The sequence below is a fragment of the Ambystoma mexicanum genome, chromosome 8 (assembly GCF_040938575.1).
Source record: "Ambystoma mexicanum isolate Mex_15411 chromosome 8, UKY_AmexF1_1, whole genome shotgun sequence".
In the NCBI taxonomy this organism is placed as follows: Eukaryota; Metazoa; Chordata; class Amphibia; order Caudata; family Ambystomatidae; genus Ambystoma; species Ambystoma mexicanum.
Window position 1 is genome coordinate 786,158,515 of NC_090929.1, and position 26,220 is coordinate 786,184,734.

General features: G+C 48.0%; 1 protein-coding gene across 4 annotated transcripts in view; it reads right to left on the minus strand.

The window, feature by feature from the left end:
- Positions 1-26,220, minus strand: part of DDX21 (DExD-box helicase 21) — a 790,459-nt gene that overhangs the window by 582,406 nt on the left and 181,833 nt on the right. For all 4 annotated transcript variants that reach the window (XM_069610614.1, XM_069610615.1, XM_069610617.1 and 1 more), the window contains one exon: positions 10,539-10,614. In XM_069610614.1, the coding sequence (XP_069466715.1) occupies positions 10,539-10,614 (76 nt within the window). The remainder of the gene's footprint in view (positions 1-10,538; positions 10,615-26,220) is intronic.

The following is a 26,220-nucleotide window of genomic DNA, read 5'->3' on the forward strand; positions in this document are numbered from 1 at the left end:
GTATTTTGTTTTGTGTGTGTAAAAAGTCAAAATTTTGTCTAATATCACAAACAAAAATTTAGAAAACCTTCTCTTGGATAAACTACTGTTTCCCAGAGAAAGTAAAGTGAAATTGACTTACTAGTCTTTTCAAATTCCTAGACCCAGCACACCCTATCTTACAATAGAGTGCTGGAGGGTTTACTTAGTATCCCCTGTGTCTAGAAACTCATGTAGCAGTCAAATGCTACCCTTTCCTCTCAAAATGGCTGGTGGCAGTGGTTTTACAACAAACTACCATGATTTTTCCCGACCCGAACACCGGTAGCGTTAAATCACGGGAACCATGTTTTTCAAGATGGCGTCCGAGCGTCCTTTGTTTAAACGGGTCCCAGTCTTTTTTCGCCATTTCTTTTTGGAAAGGTCCTTCTAGAGTTTATCTCTGCACGCCAAACTAGGTTTGGTCCCTTTGTTCCTACGCCTTTGGCAGGCTTCAGGACTGAAGAACGCCTCTGGCGCCAGTGTGTCTGGGGTGGGCAGGAAGTGAGGGAGGTGCCCGAAACTCCCTGTGCGTGTCTCCTAGGAGACCCAAATGCACTCTGGCGTGATTGGCCGGCAAGGACAGCCACCCTGCTGGGTGACTAGCAGCTAGGCTGGAATGAAAGGGAAGATACTGGATAAAAGGCAAGACTCTTGACTTGGAAGGCAGAGTCGGCCACTGGAATGAAAGAAACAAAGACAAGCTTGAAGAGGACGGCTGCTGCAACTCCTGGACCATTGGTTTGCCCGGTGAAGCCCTGCTGCAGGTCCAAACCGCCAAGTTCACCTCGACAGAGAAGCCCCTGCAAGGACAAGTTCTCCCTTTGAGTTGGTGGGACCATTCAACTCGTAAGCCACCTGGACACCATTCTCGGAGCTGGTTGCATTTTCCTCAGAGTGCTGCAAGAAACCAAATAACCAGGGAGAAGGCACCAGTTTGTGTGCTCGTCTACAGCTACCGGAATTGAAGATTTGCCAGTTGCCAGCTTTTCGACCAGTCCCAGTGCAGGAGTCCCAACGTCCTCCCTCTTGTCCCCACGACTGAGGCTCAGGAACAGCGAGATCTGCAGGAACTGCCAGGAACAGACGTCTTCAGCTTTTCTTCAATGTAAGGTACTGTGAAAACCCAATCGAGAGAAATTAGCCTTCACTGCGAAAGTGCTTGAAACATTTGTAACTTTCAGGCCCATCAGCTTGTGACCCCAACAGGATTCTTTTATGAACTAATTCTGAGAACCGTGGCAAAGACTTTTCCGTTTAACTACCAGAACCGTTTTATCATATGCAAAGGGTACTGCATACAAACTTTGCCTAACAGGGGTAGCCCAAGATGGAGAGGTTATCGTGTAGATGTTTGTCAAGCTGCAACTCGTGCTCTTCGGGAAGAGCATCTCTGCTTAATGACCGTCAGAGAATTAGGTTCTCCTGAAACATGTTGCAACATTAGAAACATGCCCCACTTGGGAGCCCACTTCAAAAACTGTTGTGCTAGCCTGTACAAACTTGGAGTGTGCCCCCCCCTGCTTGTTTATGTAAAACATGGCAGTGGCGTTGTCCGTGAGGACTTGAAATGCCTGACCCGACAGGTGCACTTGGAAAGCTTTTATGGCCTTGAGCACGGCTAGCATTCCAAAAGATGTGTGTGATTTTGGGTGGAGATCTGTGTCCACAGGCCATGCGCTGTTTGGTGAGGCTAATGGGTAATCCCCACCGGGTGAGTGATGTGTGTTGTGACAATCGCTAGCAGTGTAGGGTTGTCCCAGTTGGAACAAACAGTTGATTGTTCTCTGAGAATTTTGCTTGCAAATCTAAGGGGGGAGTGAGGGGAGGGAGTGCGGGGGGGAGTCCCCTGATATTAGCCAGTCTACACAAGGGTACACTGGGATTGATTCTTCTCTGCATAGATGAGCTGCCATTACCGCTACCATCTTGGTGAATTCCCTTGGAGAAGAGGAGAAGAGGCTATGCCGAAGGGTAGCACCTTGAATTGGTAGTGTTCGCTATTTTGAAGCGTAATAATCTTCTGTGCGCTGGGAACTTTGAAATATGAAAGTATGCATCTTTCATATCCAAGGTTCCCATGTAGTCTCCCTGCTTTAGCAGTGGGATTACTTCCTGTAGCATTGTCATGCAGAATTTGTGGCTCGACAGGGAGCATTGTTAGGTCTTTCGGCACAAGGAAATACATTGAATAAATACCCTTGCTTACCTGGTTTGCTGGGACAATTTCTATGGTGTCCTTTAGTAGCAGTGCTTTGACTTCTTCCAACAGGATGTGTTGTTCTTCCTGTAACTTCTGTCTTGGAGGGTGGTTGGCTAGTGTTTCAATTAGTTCTATGCAATACCCCCCAAACCCCCACTGTGGCAAGTACCCACTTGTCCGATGCGATCCCCTCTCGTGCGTGGTTAAAGTGAGAAATAGGACCTCCTAGTTGAGTGGCATGGAAGGGAACCTGTAGCGGGTGGTCATTGCTTAGGAGGGGTTGAGCTGCCTCTTGAGGAGGATCTGCCCCTACTTCTAGACCTTCTTTGGCCTCTTTGTAAACCATGTTGGAGGACTGCCCATGTGAATAACCACAGGACTAGTTCTGCCCAACCTGGTTGTAGTTAGAGGACCGCTGGGAGCTCAGTCGTCTAAAACAGTGTTTGAGAATCCTCTCGGCCCAAAGGTTGCGCTGTCCCGGGGATTTGAGGGCATCATATGCCTCCTTTGCACTTTGAAGTGCATCTTCTACTGCTCTGCCAAATAAAGCATTGGGCTTAATGGGTATGTTTAAAAGGGTAGCCTGGATTTCTAATTTGAAGCCCGATTGACGGAGCCATGCCTGGCGTTGATTAGTGTGCCTTCTGCCACGATTTGCCCCACGTTGTCTGCTGTGTCTAGGCTATTCTTAAGGATGCAGCTTGCTAACAGTCTCCGTTCAGCGATGGTGAGAGCTGTGTTTTTAGGGGCTCTGGAACAGAGTCCATTTGTTGAGTGATTTCATCCCACTTGTGGCAATTGTCTCTGGATAATAGCGTAGTATTGTTAGCGATTCTTGTTTGATAAGCAGCTGAGGAAGCTACTTTCTTGCCCAGGGTGTAAAATTTTACTCTCCTTGCCAGGAGGGGCATCGGCAGAGTCCAGAGGTATTCCGCCCTCTTTCTTGTGGCGCTGACTACTAGAGAGTCAGGCTTTTGCTGTCCTCTGTTGTATAATGTGTCTGAAGGGGTTGGTCTAAACATCTTTTCGATGTGTGGATTGACTGCCCGTGTGAGATTGGTGTTAAGTAGTGAGGGCTGAATACGCCTCTGGACCGATTGAAGCACGTGGATAAAATGTGCTGCAGATTTCATATCCCCAAGGAAGTCCTCCACCAAGTCTTATCGACTTGAGCTTCCTGGGTATCTATTTTAAAGTGCTCAGCAGCCTTTAAGAGCAGGTCCTTGTACTTGAGTTGGTTGTCTACCAAGGACTCAGCGTTAAGTAAGAGTTGGTGCAGTTACACTGAGACTAAACAAGACTCATCTGCTTGATATTAGGTAACCCACCTTTTAGTTGAGCAGCCACGCCCATGTCAAGAGGACTAAATGTGAGCTGTACAATTGAAACCCATAAATACAAGTAGCCAAGTAACACTCAAGGTTTCAGTTATAACTAGTTATTAATAAGCATTCTTTATTTGTATTGTTTAAATCTTTTGCCTTTTTAAACTTTGAAATTACTTTTCAGAACCAATAAAGCCAGTGAATAATTTTTGGATATGCTCAATACATTTCTCCGAAAACCAAGAAGTGACTTCAATCACAAGGATAGTAGTTGCATTTATATATTGTACCAGCATGCTTTGCATATCCTGAGTTGCAGAAGGAAAGGTTAAGGGAAGTAAAAAGTTTAGAACAAACGTGAGGGCAACTGAATCCTCAAATGAAGTATAGATGAGCCTTTCCCAGCAGTAAGTGTTTAACAAGCCACAACCTTTGGGGGGAGAAGCAATACCCAAGTCAATGGATTTAGACGAGTGCCTTTAGGGATCTAGGACAGCCAAAATCATTTGGACACAGTTTATAGTTCGGATGCACTTCTTCGGTAAACATCTTGCACAAAGTTAGAGTTCAGAAAAATCACTTGTAGGGGCAAGCTGTTAAGCCTGCGCAAAGGCAGTTGAGATCAACTCAAATGTAAGGAGTTGCAATCATCAAGTGAGACTGCATGACAAAGAATGACAGTAAGTACCCCCAAGTCCAAACAGTACCTCTGGTTATAATAAAAGGTGGTCCAGCTGGATTCAGTCTTGCTATAGCCAAGCAGACCCTGGTTCCTGAGCAGCAGTTGTGGGGACAAGAGGAAGGATGTCTGGAGGGCTACTGCGGCAGTACTCAGGAAGGTCGGCGTCAGCTACAGGCCCTTCAATTCAGCGGCAAATTGCGGTTTCCGTGCTTTGTAAACAGCACGGATGCAGAACGCTGGTTGGGCATTCCTTGCTCCCTCAGTCCTGCACTCTGGTAAAGTGACTAGGGATTTCCTGCTTCTGGAGTGGCCTTAGGAGGCTCCTGGAACTTTTGGGCGGATTGGTTTACTGCAAACGTTACACTCCGATATGGACACTCGATACCTGGCATTGGGCTTCTGCAGCAACGGAGAGGCACCGCAAGTCGTGGAGAGCGCCAAGTGGCGTTCGTCTCAGGGGTTAGTTGGTCCCACTAACCCAAGGGGAGACGTGGTTCCATCAGAGCTTCTCCGTCACGATGAAAAAGGAGCTCAGCACAGCAGCAGGGCTTCACCTGGCAATTGAAGGTCCAGGAGGTTGCAGCGAGTTTCGTTCACGGTTTCTTCGGATGTTTCTTCCAGTGATCGATACTGTCTGTAGTCCCAAGAACCTCGCCTTTTAAGCAAGTTTTCCCATTCATGCACAGCCTAGGCTGTCAATCTCAGCAGGGTGGTTGTCCTGAAAGGACAGCCAGCCGGCCAATCAGGACTAGTTTTGTTCAGGCACACCTAGAGACTAAGGACAGGAGAGTTTCGGGACCCTCCCTCACATCTAGTCCTTCCAGACACTGGAGCCAGGGGCGGGCTTCAGGGCTGAAGCCCGACAACTGCAAGACAAAGGGTTCAAACTTGTCTCAACGCTCAAAGCCAAGAAAGACTGCAGCAGAAAATGGCGAAAGAAAAGAAGACAGGGGCCATTTTGACAAAATGATCACCCATGGGTGCTGTACTGCAGCTGAGGGTTCGGCTTGCGGTATTAAATCACAATGGTAGGAAAAATTAAACCACTGCCACCAGCCATAGTGAGTGTTTCATAAAAATGTTACATGGGAAACTAGGATAAGGGGCTACTAAGTAACCCCACAGCATTCCACATAAGATGGTGTGTGCTGAACCTACAAAAGAGAAAATTAAAGTCAATTTCACTTTACTATTCTTGGGAACTGTAGTTCACACCAAGAAAAGGTGTGAAAACCTTATGAAAAATCCAAAGGATTTCTCTGCGACACTGCACTGAAGGCGCTGTGTGTCACCATACAAAAAGCAGGTGGCTATAGAGTTGGTCAGACTCCAAAAACAGTGAAAACACCGTTAGGCAGAGTTTGTATGCAGTACCCTTTGGGAACACTACACACAACTATGACTAGGGGTGTCACGGTATTAGTTTTATGACGGTACGATAACCTTCTTGCCAAATGACGGTATATCATGGTTATCGCGGTATAGCAGGTGGAGTTAAATAATCTTAACAAATATTTTCTAAAAGGTCATAAATTGACAGATTTACCATCACAAACAAAACCAGGCACCCAGGGCCAGAATTGGGCTTTTCAACATACTTTCCACTGAAATCCCTTGCTTCCACCAAACACAAACACACGTGTGGAGAGGAGGAGGGGGGAGCCCTGCTGCAACTGGCAAAGCAAACTGAATAGCTTTTCTTAAGTGGTCATTTAGGCTTTATGCTCCCCCACTGGCTACTGGTGAAGATGAACATGTTGCCATCTTGATAACCTGCATGCCACCGATCAATGGAGGCTGATGGTAGTATACGCTTGTGCGCATATACACACACAGACACACACACACACACACACACACACACACACACACAGACGCACTCTCTTTACGTTACAGCCTTTAGTTTACTTGCGGGCCAAAAGGTGTTCAGTAATCACGGACATGTTACCCTTTGGTATGGCAGCAGGGAATACCCACAGAGATGAGTGAATTTCGCAGTATGACTTATTATATGTAAATTCAATGATAGAACCAGGGAAATCCCCCATTGCCATATGTTTAGAGAACATTATCCATTATAAATATATAAACCCAAAAGCCGCCAACCCAAAGTAAACCCTTTTCCTTCTTGGCACTGTATCTATTCTTCCTATTGCTAACATATTGATTTTGTGACAGGCACGTGTGGTTTATGGAATGGCATTAAAAACTGCTCCAACAGAAACTACTTGGCAGACGGCACATCCAACAGTGCAAGACCAAGACTGCACAGCACTTGCTTACTGCAGCCTTTCCAAATCAGATTGAAAAGCACACTTTACGGTATGAACGGTATAACGGTATAAACAATGTGACGGTTATTATTGTTCAATTAAGTGGTTCACGGTATCTTTAACGGTATACCGTTATACCGTTACATCCCTAACTATGACTACAGGTGTGAGCAGCCAGGCTCATCTCAAGAGGGGAATGTGACCTGTAATGATGTTACACAGAGGTCTACAATCACAGGTGTTCAAATAAACTCTTAAACTCAAGTTTTCTTGGTTAAACAATTATGAATGTATTCAACAGTCAATAATAAAACATTCACTATAAGGAGGCAGTTAAATGTTACACACAAATATACTTCAGTACTGTACACTCCAAGTTTAAGGTCTTCAATTATTGTTGGGCATTCAGAATACTTTGAAGGAGGAGCAAAAAGGCATAGGTTATCACAACACAAAAAGATTACAATTATTCTTAGACAGTGCAGATATGTTTAGTTCACCAGAAGAGTCAATTCAATAGGCTAGGGCCGCTAGGCCAAAGTCAATTAGCTTAATTCTTGGTTCTGGTAAGTAAACAGTAAAGTCTCTGCAAAAGTTCTCAGAAGTAGTTTGTAAAAGAATCATATATTGGGTCACAAGCTGATTAGGCCTGCGAGTTGCAAAAGTTTGAAGCACTTTCACTACAAGAGGTAAGTTCTGTCTTGTTTTCACAGTACCTTATAATGAAGAAAAAGAGGCAGCCGATTACTTCTGTTCCTGGCAGTTCCTGCAGATCTCGCAGTTCCTGGGCCTCAGTCAGGGAGACAAGAGGGAGGACGTCAGGGGACTCCTGCATTGGGACAGTCAAAGGCTGGCACTTGGCAAACTTCAATTTCGGTTCCTGTGAGTAAAGCACACAAACTGGTACCTCTCCCTGGTTATACTGTTTCCTGCAGCACTCTGAGGAAATTCAACCAGCTCAGAGATAAGGCGTCCAGGTGGCTTACTGTCGAGAGGATTGGTCCCACCAACTCAAAGGGAGAAGTCGTCCTTGAAGGGGCTTCTCTGTCAATATGAATTTCGCAATTCGGACCTGCAGCAGGGCTTCACCGGGCAAACCAACGGTCTAGGAGTTGCAGCAGCCGTCCTCTTCAAGCTCTTAGGTTCCTTCGTTTCAGTGGTCGACTGTGTTCCAAGCAAAGCGACTCACCTTTTATTCAGTTCTCTCCCATTCATTCCAGCCTAGCTATCACTCACCCAGCAGGGCGGCTGTCCTTGACGGACAGTCCGCCAGCCAATCACCCCAGAGTGCATTTGGGTCTCCTAGGAGACTAAGCACAGGCAGTTTCGGGCACCTCCCTCACTTTCTGCCTACCACACACTCTGGAGCCAGAAGTGGGTTTCACTCCTGAAGCCCGCCTAAGGCGAAATAACGAAGAGACAAAACCTGGTTTGGCGTGCAGAGAAAAACTCGAGAAGATCCTTTCCACAGATACATGGCAAAAAAAAAAAAGACCGGGGACCATTTTAACAAAGGAGGTTCAGCGCCATTTTGAAAAACATGGCTCCCGCGATTTAACGTTACCGAAGCTGCCAACAGTTTGTGGTCTGGGTAAATCATGGTAGTTCATTACGAAACCACTGCCACCAGCCATTCTGAGGGTAAAGGGTAGCATGTGAATGTTACATGAGTAACTAGACAGAGGGGATATTAAGTAACCCCTCCAGCACTCTATTGTAAGATAGGGAGGGCTGGGTCTAGCATTTTGCAGGACTAATTAAAGTCAATTGCACTCCACTGCTCTGGGAAATAGTTGATCCCAGTGAAGGTATTTAAACCTTTGGAAGCCTAGAAGACTTCCCTGTGTCACTGCACTGAAGGTGCTGTGTGACAGTTGTAAAAGGCGATGCCTGTGGAGTTGGTTAGACTCCATTACCAAAAGAAAGTGTATAAAAATCACATTAAAATACATGACAGAGTGGGAAAAAGGGTCTCTCTCTCTCCAGGTAAAAAAAAAAATAAACTCATCAAAATCCAGCAAAGTTGCCAGGTGTCTCTAAGGTGGAGGGAATTAGCACATTTTTGAGAATTCTCCCCAACAGCCAGGTCAGACACCTTGTCCTGCTTGGCCTCCTTCCCGGGCAGGTTAGATGCCTTGTCCTGCTTGGCCACCTCCCTCAAGGCCGGGTCAGACACCTTGTCCTTCTTGGCCACCTCCCTCAAGGCTGGGTCAGACACGTTGTCCTGCTTGGCCTCCTTCCCGGGGAGGTTAGATGCCTTGTCCTGCTTGGCCTTCTCCGGTGTCTCCCACAGCTTCCCGGGGCTAGCAGACTTCCTATAGGACGAAGAGCTGCAGCGGTGGCTGGAGATAAATGCTGAAGGAGATGATGAACGCGCCTTTACCACAGCAGGACCTGCAGCAGCAGCTACCCCAACAGAAGCAGACTTGCGGTGCTTGACCTTCTGTTGGGCCCCCACGGATGGAGCACCCTTAAAGGACTTAAACGCCCTCTCGGGTTAGCTGGATCCACAAGAGGCATGCCCCAGAGAACCACCCAGGGTAGAGGCCCTGGCCTTGAACCACGTGACCAGCCGGAAATGCTGGTTCATCGTGTGCTTGGTGAAGCCACGGCAGATGCCACAATCTTCTATGTGTCCGGTGTAGGCAATACAGACACTGGGAATGCTAGTCCTCTGAACACATTCCACAAACCGCAGGCAGAGCAAAGCTTGAAGAGGGAAACAATGCCCTTCTCATCAGACAGGATACGCGTAGAGTAGGCCTGAAGAACTTACTTCTGGAAGCTTCCAAGAATAACATTCGACGAATTCTGCCCTTGAGGAGCGTGAAAGATTATGAAAAACGGGTCCCCGTTATATCAGAAGGCTAATCGATGGCGCACACAGGCTCGATTGACCGAAAAATAGTTTTCTAGCAAAAAGTGAAAAACGCAGCAAAGCTCAAAGAGCGAAATGCAAGGACTCCCAAGACTTGAACGAGCAGTAACAATCTGAAGATGGCTTGGTGGGGAGCATAGGTGGAGGGCAGTCATTGGCTGGGGGCAGTATGACCCAGAGCTCAGTGATTGGTTTATAGGAGAAAGACTGTACAGAAATGAAACTGAAACGGTTTTGTCTTTTAACCGAGGATTCGCAGCCTGACTGGGAATATACATGAGCATGTGAATCCATGCCCGACTCCATGCTGGAGAACTGTATTTTACTGTTTTTATATTATTATTACTTCTCCTGTTCCCTGCCCATGTAGCTTTGTGGCGCTTTGAAACAATTCTTTTGTATAAGGTGCCCAACAAATGCTCAATAAAATAACACTGTCTTTTGCACTGCATGGAACCTTTTCACAAAATTGCCTTCGTAAATAGTAAACTTTGTTATGTTGCCTAGTATTGTTTTTCAAAATAAATGCTTGATGTTTCTTTTCTTGAAACTCATTCATGTATTACTTCCCTTTGATACTTGCGGTTTAACAAACACTTGTCTGTTCTGCAGCGTGTTTTGCAGAGGGGCTTCCCTTGCTTTATACTTTACCAGTTGGTAAAGGTTCAGGATCAGTAGGGTAAAGCAGAAATCTCAAGGGACTCTAAGCTAGATTGGGACTTTCATACTGACCTCCACCCACCACAAAAATAATTTTAATAGTTAACTTTAACGTGTAACATAAAATTATGCAAACAGCAATAAAATGTCTGCTTCCTACAAGCTCTTCTTGGGCTACTGAACTGTTGATTGCCCTTCCACTCGCCAAAACCACCGATCCATTTTTATGCCATTAAAAAAATAAAAACCAACACTAATGCAACTTAAGTGTTGTGTATATATAAAAATGCATGTCTCATTGTGTCTGTTTGATTCAAACACTTAGGTGCACTTGAAGTCTGCACCAATTAGCGCAAAAACTAAGTTGGGAACTTTTTCAAAAGCCTTACTGCAACAACAACAAAAATGTTTTTAAAATCAATCAAGTTAGGGAGTTAAGGATACACATGACGAGACAAACAGCAATTTTATGTCTAAGAAAAACATGAACAGACATTACCTTTAAGAAGGTTAATCGTTTCTTTTGAGATATTGAAATTGGAGAATGCACCTTCTTTCTGTTCTGCCGTCAATTCCTAAAAGAAAAAAAAAAGTCAACCTGGTTTCCAGGGTTCTCGCTGATCAAATCTCTTCAATGCAGCATTTGTAGGTCCACTTTTCCATTTGTGCTTTACATTTTTTCTTCTATTTATTTTGATATTTATAGTTGCATAGATGTATGAAATTTTACATTATAACCAAATAAATCAAGAAGGCTGTTTCAAAAGGAGTCTTGGCACATAAGAACTTAATGGGTACAGGCTGCCCTTCCCATCTTTAGAACAATTGAACAAGCTATAAGAAGGGAGTAGTTTACCTGTAACTCCATTTCTCCAGCATTGGTATTGTTCATGGATTCACATGCTTAGAATATTCCCCATCGTCAGGCTGGCAACCCTCCGTCTCTTTTTTAAACGCATTTTCTATTGGAAACTTTGACACTCGTGTCCTAGCGACGTCCTTTTGGGACGCTTACGCCCATCCAGTAGGACGTAGGATATAAATGGACCCGCCCTGCGACTCCCTCTCAGATTTTAACCTCCAAAGTAGAGGCAATAACTAGGTTTGCATTCAGGGGAGGCCGGCGGGCGCATGTGAATCCATGAAAAATACCAATGCTGGAGAAATGGAGTTACAGGTAAGAAACTACTCCCTTCTCCAGCATTCGATCTTTCATGGATTCACATGCTTAGAATAGATTACATAGCAGTATTCACCTAGATGGTGGCGTGTAATGAAAACCAATACATTAGGAACACAAACATACAATCAGTAAGAAAACATTAGCCGTGGTAACATTGAAACAGGTACCCCACCTTGCGGGGGGTCTTACCCTACTGAAACAGGCTTTGCAGGCCTGCACATCCCATCTGCAAGTCTGCCCCATGCTGTTTCTCCAGGCAATAATGCCGAGTAAACGTATGTGGCATCGACCAGGAGGCCGCCTGTCCACCATCGGAATCCCAGACCATAATGCTGCCGACGATGCGGTGGATCTTGGTGAGTGGGCCTTTGGGCGCCTTTCCAGAGGCTTCCCCGCCTTAGAGTGACGGAAGGAAATAGCCGATGAAACCCGGCGCAAGAGTCCTTGTTTGGAGAGTGCTCTTCCCTTTACTGAGGGTCCATAAGCTACAAACCGCTGTCTTGAACGCTTGAATTCCTGAGTACGACTCAGATAAAACTTAAATGCTCTTTTAACATCCAACGTATGTAGAGCCTTATCTGCCAAAGAGGAAGCCGAAGCAAAGAATGCTGGTAGCACAATAGAAGAGTGTTTATGGAACGGAGTAGGCACCTTTGGAATAAAGTGAGGGTTAGTCGCCAACACCACCTTGTCCTAGAAGAAAAACAAGTACGGAGGATCAATCACTAGAGCTTGTAGCTCCGATATTCTTCTTGCTGATGTAATGGCCACCAAAAAGCCATTTTCCACAACAAAAACTTCAGGGACATCGACGACAGGTTCTAACAGGGCTTTCATTAGCCCTGACAGCACCAGATTGAGACTCCAACCAGGAGGGAACTTTTTGGCTGGAGGAAAAGTTCAAAACAAATCTTAGAAATCGATCACTGAACAACGGAGACAAGTGCCTTTTCTGAGTAAACTTAGAAATGGCCGGGGGCGTGGCTTGGCGGCCATGGTGTCAGAAGCGCTTCAGACCGTCTCCTGCCGATCCGGAATGATCCTTGGGTGCATTGGCACCGTAATCCTGAACATTCGCCACCAAAGGCAGACCAGAGTCGGTGGGAACGCTCGCTGCTTCGAATGATGGCACTCCGCTCAAAATTCATCCAGTATTAGTGCGGCTGCTGCAGAAATTGTGCTGGCGATGGAGGACAGCGCCCAGAGTCAAAGATGGCGGCTATGCGGGCTCTCCGAACACAGGAACGGAAGGACTGAGGAGGAGGAGGGCTCGCTGGGCATCCTGAGGGAAAGCGTCCCTGGTCAGCCGGGATGGCAGCTTAGAAGATAATCGTCAAGATCCCAAGTTGTGCTGCTGTGGAACCCGAAGGAGTGGATGCCTCAGCTGCTGATACAGGCGGCAATCGGAAACGGGAGTGCACGTGCGCTCCACAGAATGAACTGACGGCGCACAAGCGCTCTGTGGACCTGAAGCAGCCGACATAGGATACTCCCGAGGGGCCCCGAGAGCGTTTGTGCATAAGGCGGTGGCATCCACCCGAGACTGGAGGGAAGCAGGGGCCAACAGCAGGCCCCCAATATACAGCTAGCCCGTTGGCTGGCCAGCGAGATTGCGGGCCTTTACGATCTATGGCACCGTGACTAGGGGCCAGTAGGCCTCGCCTGTAACCACAGGAATGCCAGACGGCAGGACGGCATCCAAACTGCCCAAATCCAAGGCAAAGCAGCCTACAATGTAAGATTTCACCAAGACCCCGCAACAGGCCGAGGGGGCGAGACCCAAAGACAAGATTCCACCAGTGGACATCACTCCTACACGCGTCGACCTGCAAATCCTGGAAGCAACTGCAGACCTTAAGGCAACATGGGAAAGCAAGCTAGAGGCAGCCACTGCCGAGCTTAAGGCAGCGCTGGAGCTCAAAATCGGCACAGTGCAAGAGGAGGTCAACTTGCTCAGATTGGACGTGCAGAAAATGGCGGAACACACAGATGAGCTGGAGAAATAAGTGACCATAAACACGACTGCCCTGACCTCGCATGCCTCGGAGATCCATATCCTGAGGAAGCAGGTGACCAACCTGGAGAATAGAGCAGAGGAGGCCGAAGGGCGTGCTCGAAGGAACAATGTGTGCATAGTGGGCCTTCTGGAGGGGGAAGAAGGCCCTAACCCGACCGACTATGTTGACAACATGTTGCTTCAGGAGATAGGAGCTGAGATCTTCACGCAAGGCTTCGCGTTGGAGCGTGCACAAAGAGCGCTCACAAGGAAGCCCCCCCCCCCTCCGGGTACCCCCTCCGGAGGCCGATCATCGTCAAGATTTTGAACTATCGGGACAGGGAGAAGATACTGGAATATTTCAGGAAGGGGGCAGCATATAAAGGGCTTCCGCGACTATCTCGGCATATCCTTCAAGTGCGGAGGCTGAACTATGGGACAGTGAAAAGGAGACTGCGAGCAGTGGGGTTGCGATACATGTTGATGTACCCAGCTAAACTGAAAGTATTCCATAAAGCCAAAGCTTTGTTTTTCGAGAGTCTGGAGGATGCGATGGAATGGTTGGATGGCAAGAATTGCCCGGAGGGTGCGGACGGCCGCAGGGAGGACGATACGGACAAGTGAGGCCCAATCACGGGACCAAGGTGCTGTACATATTGGGACTCTGGGACTTGATTATAATATAGAGTAGCGATGCATTGATTCTCAGGGGCGAAGTATTTTATTGTAATATGGAGGATGCACAATGTACCAAGGTAATCATTAGGAGATTAGTGGGAAGCACTCTTAACCCCAATAGTTAGTATATTAGTTAGGTCACCTAATATTGGTGACACCCTGCCAGGTTCTCGCTCTCAGCATTTCGAGATGGGACCAAACGCGGGGGACCTCGAGATCCAGGGATGAAGCTGGGCATTAGTTTGGGTGGGGTTGGGAGGCAGGAGGGAAGGGGAAGTGTGCAGTGGGGAATAGTTGAGTGGGGGGAGGTGTGCGGGCTAGTTGGAGAGCCCAAGTTGGGGGAGGGTGGGGAACGAGCCCAATTTCATGCTGGCTGGGACTGGAACGGTGACCCGCGGAGGGGTGAGGCGGTACATTTTTCACAGCTATGGATAGTCTCCGGATTGTCACTTGGAATGTAAGAGGTCTCAACAGCTACCTGAAAAGGAAAAGTAATTAATTATCTGAGAAGGCTGAAAATCGATATAGCATTACTACAGGAGACCCATCTTACTAGGGATAAATTAGAGGTGGTCAAGAGAAAGTGGAGGGGAACCACCTCAGGAGCTACATACTCGGCATATGCAAGGGGGGTGGTCATGTGGGTAGCACCTCGTGTGCCATTCCAGCTGCTACAATCCACGCCAGACGCGGATGGGAGAATGCTAGTGGTGCGGGGGATGTTGGAGAATAGGGAGGCCAACATCGTAAAACACATATGCTCCCAATCAGGATACATCGGCCTATTATAGGGCCCTACATGATAAAATTAGCCCCTTAATGGGCAGTGCTACCATCTGGGGAGGCAACTTCAACTGCACAATAGATCCCAAGATGGACAGGTCTGATAATAAATGTGAGACCAATCCCTGCGGCGAAGGCACTAACGGCCCTACTGCGGGATTTTGATCTAGATGACATTTGGAGGCTGCGGCACCCGGGGGACAGGCAGTACTCGCACTTCTCACCCCCCATTACTTATACACTAGACTGGACTACATGTTTGTGTCCTTGGGAATAGCCAGGGAAATGATAGGTTCGGAATACAAGGCCAGAGTGCTTTTGGAGCACTCCCCCTTGGTGGTGGAGTCGAGGCATCGCCCCCCCCCGGGGCGTGAATCCCGACGTGGAAACTCAGAGCTGAAGCTTTGCAGGATTCGGGATTTCGAGAGGACCTAAGGGAGGCCATAACTGAATATTTTGATATTAACACTGGCAGTGTGCAGTCGGAGGACACCCTATGGGAGGCGTTCAAAGTGGTAGTGCGGGGCGTGGCCATATCTAAGTCTAGAGGGCTCCAAGGGGGCATAGAGCGGGAGCTACAGGAGACGGAGCTCGAAGAGAATACAGATGGGGGGTACCTCACAGGAAGATTAGGCGAGGGAGGCCCTCCTCCAGCAGGCTAGCAGCGGGCATTGGGACAGGCTCTGCAAGTTAAATTATAAAAAAGTATATTGAGAAGCAACATGCAGGAGATGATAAACCGGCTAGGTTGCTAGCGTGGCTATACAAGAATGAAACACCGCGTTCAGTGATCAGGGAGATAAAGGACCAAGATGGCCAGACCTGGGATACCCAAGAAGGAGTCAATGAGTGATTTCTCAGATTCTACAGGCGCTTATAGGACGACACAGGGGAGGAGACGGGCGAGAGACTCAGGAAATCGTGGTGGATATAGGAATGCCCAAGCTTAGTGACCAGGACTTGGATGCCCCAATCACTCTTGAAGAACTAGAGATGGTGGTACAGCACCTACCCACGTGTAAGGCCCCAAGGTCAGATGGGCTCCCGAGTGAATTTTATAAAACATACAAGCAGGAGGTGCTCCCCCCGCTGCTCGCCATGTTAAACGAGGCGTATGAACAAGGGAAGTTGCCGATGTCCCTTAGGGAGGCGGTAATAATCCCACTCTTGAAACCAGGCAAACCAAGCTCGGAACGCGGATCTTACCGACCCTTGTCCATTCTTAACCAAGATAGTAAGATCCTTACTGCCGTGTTAGCAAACAGGCTTAAACGCCTCATAGGGAAACTGGTCCATACCGATCGAACAGGGTACGTACCAGGAAGGAATATAACGGACAACCATAGGAGACTCCACCACATAATCGAGCAAACGGAAAAAGACCCGGGCGAAATGGCGATAGTCTCGTTGGACGCAATTAAGGCGTTTGATTCAGTGAGGTGGCCGTGGCTCGCTGAGGGAGTATGGCATGGGGCCAGGGTACCTGAGGTGGGTTAAAATGACTTATAGCTCCCCAATCGCCAGGGTTAAAACTGGCGCCATGATCTCGGACAAACGGCAGCTCAGCAGGGGCACAAGACAGGGTTGCCCCTGGTCGCCCATGTTGTACATCCTCGCTCTGGAACCGCTAGCATCTGCCTCAAACAGTATGGGGAGATCCCCACAAAGGGAGGGACACACCTTACTTCGCTGTGTGCCGATGACATCCTGTTATATCTGCGCTTCCCAGAGGAAAACTTGCAATTTGTCCTGGAGGTTATGAACATGCCACCCTCTCGGGCATAGCGGTGAACCCCAGGAAATCAAGCTTGTTCCCCTTGGGAAGATATAGAAGGGTCCGAGTGGAAAACTTGCCGGTCCTGCCGATACCCTGGCAGACCAGGACCTTTAGGTATCTAGGCATCGATATATACCACTCGGTTGAGGACAAACACAACACAGAGCGGGCAATAGCAGGCATTAAGAACAGTATGGGGTTCTGGTCTAGGCTCCTTTAGCCATGATGGGTAGGGTGGCGCTGCTTAATATGGTGGTCCTGCCGAGACTGCTGCACTTTTGTGAATATTCCATGTATGCTCCCCAGACGGTTTTTCGGGAAACTCCAAAGTTTATGTAGGGGCTTCATCTTGCACAATACCAGAAACAGGGTGTTATGGAAGTTACAAAACCCGAGCGACAGAGGGCATAAACTTACCGAACTTCGAGCTGTATTATCTGGCAGGACAGCTTCATTACGTGACCAGGTTGCTGTCCGAGGAAGAGTCTGCCGAGACCAGGCTTTGGTATAAGGACTCTGCCCCTTATTATTTGAGGGAGGTGATGTGGTTGCCCAAAGTAAGGTGCAGGGAAGGGCAAAGCTCCTAACACTGGGCTGGGAAATCTGTAACAAAACGTGGCAGCTGGTGGGAATCACAACCCCATGCTCCCCGCAGGTGCCGCTGGTAGCGGTATGCGGAGGGGACCCACAATTGACAATAGCGGTCCGTAAATACTGGGAATCGACGGGCCTTGTGACCCTTGGGGATGTATGGCAAGAGGGCGAGGCACTAGATTTCAATAGGCCGATGGAAGACACCGGGGTGCACGTAGGCCAACACATTACCCATACTAGAGTTAAACTGGTGTTGGACAGATGGTCTGCGGAAGAGCTATCCGAGCAACCAGATATGGCCATCAAGAAAATGTACGATATCTCGGAGGGTGGTCATGAAGTGTCCCGCATATACGAATTTACTGATGTCCAGGGTGGGTAAGGAGGTGCTGCAATTGAGACGGGGTTGGGAGGAAGAGGTGGGACAACCCCTACTAGATGGACAATGGGATAGAGTTCAGTCTATCAACGCAAAGCTTCAGCAGATACAGCTCTATGTCACCCATAGGGCATATATGACCCCGGATAGGATTGCCCAGTTTGGGAACCCAGCGGCGTAGAAGTGCCCACGGTGTGGAGAAACGGAAACAGGGCTAATACATATGTTTTGGGCTTGCTCGGAGGTGGACAGATTCTGGACAGAGATCAAGTTGTGCCTGGCAGAGAAAGGGATCACATTTTAGGTGGAATCAGTATGGGCATGTTTGCTGGGGGTGTTCGCCAGACCGCGTAACCTGAAGCAAGTAAGTAAAATGAAGGACCTAGCCTACATTCTGGCCAAACGAAGAATCGCAATGTGCTGGAAGGCCGCCCAGCGCCCCAGGATAGAGGTGTGGTGGGTGGACCTCCTAAAATAGGCAGACGCAGAAACGACAGTCTGGTATGAAGCAATCAGTAGCGGTGGGGAGGTAGAAGTGGGACCCTTGATCGAATGGAGGCAACTGGTGTCCACATTGGCAGGCACCCGACTCTGCGCAGTAGATGGGAGAGCATAATGAGATATTTAGGCGGGCAGCATGGCAATAGGGGCTCAAGGTAAAGGGGAGGGACAGGGAGGACCGTAATGTTTGATGTATGACCATCGCAACAGACTTGAATGTAAATGTCCTCAAAGTTGTAATGTTTGGTGTGTTGGTTATAAAAATAAAAAATATTTAAAAAAAAAATAGAAATGGCTGCCAGGTGAACTTTTATGGAGGAGAATGCCAAACCTTTCCTAGACAAGTGTAGTAAATAAGGCAGAATTTGTTTTGATGAAATGTTTAAAGGGTCTACTCCAGGCTGATCCTTACACCACACACAGAACCTTTTCCACTTGAATGAGTATGAGACATTAATGGACGGGGCCCTCACTGCCTCTAAAATGCGGCGACAGTCGCTAGTAATGTTTGGCAACTCAAACTCGGAGAAGTCAGGAGTCAAGCAGTCAGGCTGAGGGAGCCCGGGTCGTGATGCCAAACCGCTCCCTTGTCTTGAAACAGGTGGTCCGTGGTCGCTTGAAATCTCACTGGTTCTGCTACGGATAGATGGAGCAGGTCTGAAAATCATGGCAGCCTGGCCCAATGAGGGGCAACCAGAATCACACGGCATGGATATTTCTGAATCCACTGGAGGGTCCGCCGAATGAGTGGAAACTGAGGGAACACGTACGCGAACCTGCCCGTCCACGGGAAGGAGAATGAATCCCCCAGCGAATTGGGCTGCGGCCATCTGCTGGCGAACTGCTTGCACTTCTTGTTCTCCCGGGTGGCGAAGAGATCCAGCGAAGGACAACCCTATTTCCTGAAGATCTTCAACATGTGCTGATCCTTCAGCTGCCATTCGTGGAGTTGGTTCATTTCCCTGCTGAGAGAGTCTGCCTGTACATTCATCACCCCAGGTAGATGAAACGCTACAATGTTGACGTCTTGTATGAGGGCCCAATGCCATAGTTCCTAAGCCTCGGTCGAGAGCGTTCTGGAATGAGTGCATCCCTGCTTCCTGAGGTAGAACATCATGGTTGCATTGTCGGTCAACACTCTTACGACAGATCCTCATATGCGCAGCAAAAAGGATTTTAGAGCCCAATGAACCGCTCTTAGCTCCAGCACATTGATGTGAAGTCTTGCTTCTCCTGGGGACCACCGACCTTGAACTTTTAAGGACCCCAGATGAGCTCCCCATCCTGTTTGGGAGACATCTGTTACAATTGTGGATTGAAAAGGCTCCCGCAGCGGCATTCCTCGCGTCAGATTGTCTGAGAGTTGCCACCACCGAAGCGCTTCCAGTAAATCGTTGATCACCTCTTTGTCGGACCATAATCCGCGACTGAGTCCAGTGGGCCGCTAGAAATTCTTGTATTGGCCTCATGAAGAGACAGTTCTTCACCAACGGAATACATGACGCCATGGCTCTCAGCAGTGACATGTAGCTGACTGACACTCTGGTTCCAACTCTCCACTCTGCTGCTTTCTGCTCGAGTTTTTGAACTCATTTCGACAGAAGGCTTCACTAGCCCCGACTGAGTCTGGAATTCCACGCCCAAAAAGACCAAGCTCCTGGAGGGAGACAAAAGATTTTTCGAAGTTGACCGCAAAGCCCAACCGTTGCAGCAGCTGCATGGTAACGTCAAGACTTGCCTGCGTCACCGCCGCGGACGAGCCCTTATTAGCCAGTCGTCCAGGTAAGGATAGACATGATTACCTTCTCAGAGCCACGCCGCCACCGGAGCCAAACATTTCATAAACGTCCTGGGAGACCATTTTAGACCGAATGGGAGCACTCGGAATTGGTAATGAGGGACCCACTACAAACCACAGGAATTTTTCTGTGTCGCCAATGCTTAGGTATGTGGAAATATGCGTTTTGCAAATCCAACGACACCAGAAAATCTCCCGGTTCTATTGACCAGATGACCTCCTGAAGTGTAAGTATCTTGAACTTCAGGCATTGCAGTCTCGTTGAGAGCTCGAAGGTCCAGAATGGGTCGCCACCTGCCGTTGGGTTTTTTTTTTACCACGAAGTAACGGGAGTAAACCCCCAGACCTCTCTCGGCCACTGAAACCAATTCTATAGCCCCTTTTTGCAGCATAAGTAAAACCTCCTGCTGTAAAATGTGAAGATGAGGTTGCTCCGAATACACGGGAGGAATGAAAGTGGTGGGACCTCGAATTCTAAAGAGTGGCCTAGCCTCACTGTGTCCAACACCCAATGGTCCGATGTAATTTTCTCCCATTCGCCGACGCGTTGGCCCACTCTGCCTCCCAGGACATCTTGAAGACTCATTGCTGTGATTTCGATTGCTTACTCTTGGTCGACGAAGGCTGTCCTCTCCTTCTGGAAGTTTGAAAATCACGGCTTCTTCGTGTAGATTGAACTGCTCGCCTGTACTCTCGCGAGGAGTATGCCGATCTATTGTAGTTCCCATCTCTGGATGTGGCAAATCTAGAATTCCCTGAAGCTCAGCGGAAGGGACGATATGTAACGCTCCCAATGATCTTGCCGTATCTGCATCCTCCTTCATGCCTTTGAGGGCTTCATCTATGTTTTCCGCAAATAGCTGTTCACCTTCACAGGGCATGTCTAGAACCTTATAATGGACCTCGGGCCTAAAGTCTGCACACTTTAGCGAGGCCTGTCTCCTTAGCACCGCCCAATTATTTATTTTGCTTGAACGATTCCGCTAAATCTACAGCGATGTGAATGCTGTGATTTGATGCCTCCTCACCTTCATGCACCAGTAGCATGGCTGTCTTCCGGTGCTCTAAGATGGGGGCCAGGCGATGCCACATATCGCGATCGTAGCGTGCCATAATAGCTAGTAAGTTAGCCGCCTTGACCGTCGTTGCCCCCACTGATGAGACTTTCTTACCAAAGGCATCTTGCCTTCTAGCTTCACTGTTCGGTGGTGTTGTGCACTTGTGTGTTCTAGCTTTCCTGCTAGCCGCCGCTGACACCACTGATTCAGGTGAGGGCTGTGCAATTAAACACTTTGGTGTAGAGTCCGGGGCCTTGAATTTTTTCTCCAACATGCCCTTGATTGCCACTCCCAAAATGGATGGCGCATGGTACGCAAACCTTGCCAAGCGTGGTCAAGGATCGGAACTGAGAAGACGGACTTTCTTCTCTTCCCCATATGGTCAAATAAGAAGCATTTCTTCTATTCTTCCTCTGGGGTCAGACCAAACTCAACACAGGCTTTCGCCATCATGGCATGAAAGGCCCCAATGTCGTCCGGGGTGACGGTTGCGCCGGACTCCTAGGAGCTTCTATTTCTCCAGATTCCCATGTCGGGTCTCTTGACGGCGACAATGAAATGTCATAGATGGAGTCTCTAGGACCTTGCCCTGACTCCGAGTCCTGTAGCTCACCCTCCTCCAGGTGTGAACGAGGAGGCTCTGCGCTGATCAGCCGGGAAGCCGGTAACTCAGCCGTGGACGCTGAACGCGGGGCCTGCCGCTTCAACGATGGGTGTACCCAGAGGCATACCCGTGGGAGGCAGTCTTGCATCCAACTGACTTAACAGACTGCAGCGTAGTCAACACCTGTAGAGATAGCACCGACTGCGGATTCAACAGAGAAGACGCAGGTGGAGCATTTTTAATTACCGCCGAAGGGCCAACGCACTGTAAGCAGAGATTTGTTGGATGCATTACAGGTTCTCGTTCCTCCTCCATCGACGACACCGAGAGCGGACTCCTGCTGCAGAAGGGTGTCCGGTAGAACTGTGCCATACACCACAGGTTGCTAAGACCCTGGGGCATCAACCGAAGACGACGAAAACCTGGGTCCCTCGTCAATCGTCGCCACTGGGGCTGACACCACTGTAGGGATTGACCGTGCAGACAGCAATGAAGCAGTCGACGACGGGACTTCCGTTGAAGGCGCTGACAGTTGTGGCACAGACTTGGTGGGCGATACCACGTTTTTCGAGTCTCTGGACTGGTGTTTTGAAGATTCCTTACTCGAGGAAGACTTATGATGGTCTCCTGATGAGGAGCGCCTCAAAGGGTCTTTTCCATCCTTTCTTGAATTAAAAAAGATGACTTTCCTGGCTTCTCACGTTTTGACGAAGGAGCGCCTTTTGTCAGATGTTTTGCTGAAGAACTACTCTTTTCCATAGGTCGTGACTTTTTTTGCCGGAGGCTCAGCCGACACCGAGCAGCGAGGAACTGTAGGGGACTTAGGCCTGTCCAATGCCAGACTGCGCACCTATCCTACCTCAGATGGAGGGTAGGCCCCTTCGTTCAGCCACGATATTAGACACCGATTGCGGTTCTTCAATGTTTTTTGCGAGAAACCTTTACAGATGTCACAGGTATCAGCAGAATGACAACGGTAGAGACAATAAAACAGTCCATATGCCCATCCCCTTCATAAACTTTATTCATTCCGCATGTAGCACACAGGCGAAAATGCTTTTCCCGACAGAGAAAGAAAAAACTCAACCTAAAAGTGTGGAAAAACCGAGGTGATCCCCAACACTTTGGAGACAGTTGAAATCTGAGAGGGAGCTGCAGGGTGGGTCTATTTATATCCTACATCCTACTGGATGGTGCATAAGCGTCCCAAGTGTCAACGTTTCCAAGGGGAAAACGCTTTTTAAAGGAGAGTAGGGTTCCCAGCCTGACGGGGAATATTTTAAGCATGTGAATCCATGAAAGATCCAATGCAGGAGAAAATGCAGGTAGATGGTATGCAAATTAGTATTCTGCTGTTATCTGAAGTCAAGGTTTTGGAATTGGAGTTTAAAAAATGTGTTTAGCTCAGACTGGAAGTAATCGATGAGACCGCTGGAATCTATATTTACAATATTTTTTATATATCACTTAATGATTTATTCCTAGAGCTTCCTAGCATTGTTAAAACAGGCTCTTACCCAAAATCAATGATACTAAATGTATTGACCTCAGAGGGATGAAAGGCCAAGTCGGCACTGCTGCAGGATTTGAACAGGCCAAGTGCAGGATGCATTCATAAGGGCTTGCTGGAAAGATCTGAGGAAAAGTAAAAAATAATGTGGTTGACAACAGTGTTACTTCAATCTGGTTGAATCCAGATATAAAACTGGAAGTGAAATCTCTACTCTGACCAAACTAGCTGCTGGGTGGTATACAGTGGCTGGAAGATCTTGTTGAGGGCTAAAAATGGATCAGCTTTAAGCAACTAACTTTAGAAAAAAGTCTCAAAGATTGCACTCTGGGGGAATACAGAAGAACAAGGTTCCAGAGGACAGCAAAGGGTGGCATATCTGGTCGAGAGAATTGAACTCGAAAGGACGCCTGGCCTCTAAGCGGTACAGGTGTTTGGAACAGTACAGGGAGCCAAATAAAGATCTATTGGACAAATGGTCAGATACACTAGGATCGGAGATCTCTGAGGACAGGTGGAGGAATTTGGGCAAAAATGTGGCCCCTTACCTCTGAATCTGGGTGAAAGGAGTCAGCAAATCAAAATACTACAGAGTATTTTGGACACCGCAAAGATTATTTGCAAGAAGGCTACTTGATTCGGAGGCCTGTTGGAGGTGTAAGCATGTCAAGGGAACCTTTGAACATATGATTTGGGATTGCGAATTCAGAAGCTACTGGAGGGAGGTCACATCAAGAATGAATAAGGTTCTTATGATGAACAAAGACGGATTATGCAGGTATAATTCTGGGTGAGAACTTGGTGGAAGATCTCCCCCCTTCATACAACTTTGCTGTTTTTTCAGGGCGGCGAACTCTGCAAAAAAAATAGAGGAAGTGGAAAAGTGAGGAAATACCAGAGGTGTCAGAGTGGTTGGCTGATCTGAAACAAGTGTCAAAAATGGAGCAAATTATTCCTCACAGGGATAAAAAAAAAATGAACTACTTTGAACAGATTTGGTGAAGATTTTTGGAACTATACGCTGAGTTTTATTTGTCCCTCCAAGAGATTTGGTATACACTGCTTGAGTGTTTCTTGAAAGTAACTTTCTATACTTTAAATGTGTTGGGCACTCCTGTGATTAACTTCGATTTAGGCTGTTTTCCTTTTAGTGTGACTCTTAATGTATATTTTGTCTATGTTCTGTATATAAACTTAATTAAAAAATAAAAATATTAAGTGTGCCTAAATACAAAGCAGAATTCAGGAAGGGAATGCATGGCTCAGGCTAATCCGCTTAGAGTTCAACAAAAAACGTGCGTCATTTTCAATTGGGACCCGACACACTAAAATGCCATTAGAACTGTTACAATTTGCCACTCATTTTGAGCAGAGAAAAAAATTAAATGCCAATTTCTGATCCCATAGCCCCAGGGTGAGGAACAACCTCCAAGAGGGCATTAAATCATGAAAGAACGATTCCCTTCTTCTCCATAACTTTCTGGGTCGCCTACACTTTGATGGCCTTGTTGTTTTAACTTTAAAGGCTCAGTTACAATCAAGACAACTAGCATTCTATGTATACAGATAGCAACGTTCCCTTCGAATGCTCATACATGTACGATTTACAGAGGTTTAGCAGGTTCGGTTTAAGAGCTGTCGCAGTCAGTCTAACATACATAAGTATATTCTGAATGGGGCCCAAATGTCCTTAGGGCGTCATGTCGAAGGTACAGAAAGAACAAATGGCTCTTTGCATTAGTTAACGTACGTTTGTCCTCCAATTTGGGAGCATAGTTTGACTTCCACACTTTGGACCAGCAGACTGCCGGGGGTCCGTGTGCCCCCACCCACCAGGACCAGCAGACTGCTGTGTGCCCATGTCCCCAAGGTCCAGCTGATCACAGTGTGCCTCCTCACAACTGGTAGCCCCTGAGGAACTGCCCAGCCTGGACCCCACCTGCAACTACTGTGATGCAGGATTGCCCACATGCACATGAAAATCAGCCCGCATCCCATTCAGGTCCGCACGCACCAACATTACTGAAATCCAAAATGTCTGGCGCGATGCAGCCTGAAAACAAGGCCCAGCGTCCTCAGCGTTGCTAAGCAAGACGCGCTCCACAGTATTAAAATCCCCAAACATCCGCCGGCAGGCAGAAGAGCCGGCCATCCAAAGGCCATAACAAGGCCACTCCCCGTTTACCGCTGTACGCCTCTGCTGCCCATGATCCTTACCACTCTGCAGCAACGAACTGCCAAATTCCAAAAGACTCACCTACGCCTACTCAGGCAAGCCTCTCACACAAGCATGGACCTACTAAGTAACTGGCACTTTATGCACCTGCTCCTCGCAGATTGATGACCCCCGTTTGCATTATTTGTGTAGGATACCTATGCACCCATGGTATGACCCCACTGCGCCTTCATTTATTCTGCCCAATATGCCTGACATTACCAGCCCACTGTGCCCATTTTGATTGTGCCTACTGCTGCCTCTGCCCATTTTGATAATGCCTATTGCAGCCCACTGTGGCTACTGCAGCCCACTATGCCTATCTTGAACTTGCCCATTGCTGCCAACTGTGCCTGCCCTGCCTATTCTGAACCAGCCTGCTCTCCCCAATTCGAGCTAGCTTTTTTGTGCCCAGCCAACTGTGCCTGACTGTATTCCTGGACCCAGACAATGTGTTCATGACATACCTTTACTTAACCACTCACCTTGATGGCAACTCTCTCCCCCTACTCCTCCCCCAACAACACTACCCCCCCTTCAAATCCATACCCCAATCACCCCCAGCTGAACATCGCACACACCCCACAACCATGGGGTATGTCGATTCTAAACAAAATCGACCAGCCACACTGCGCTATTAGCTCTGTAGAATGGATCTGCCCATTTGTTGCTCCTCCCACACCCTGGCATCCTTGCCCAGTGACGGGGGTAAGAAAAGATCAAAAAACACCCACTTCATTCTTATCATAACCAGGCTCAAGCTAGCACTTTACAAATCTTGGACGACACCCAAAAAGCCCCCCCCCATCAGCATAACTGAACACCCCCTGATCAAAGGTGCTCTTGTCAATGCCCGCTCACTGGTCGCCCATGCGCCAGACATCGCAGACCTCCTATACGTGAACAAACTGCATTTCCTGGCTATCACTGAAACCTGGCTGTATCAGGCAGCAGCCCCCTCTCTATCCATCGCCATCCCAGACGGCTACTCAATAGTAACGAACGACAGGGACTTGGGCAAAGGAGGAGAAGTAGCCTTTATTGCCAAAACTTCCCTTGGCATTAGAAGGACCCCTCCATTCAGCTTCCGGTCCGCTGAACTTCT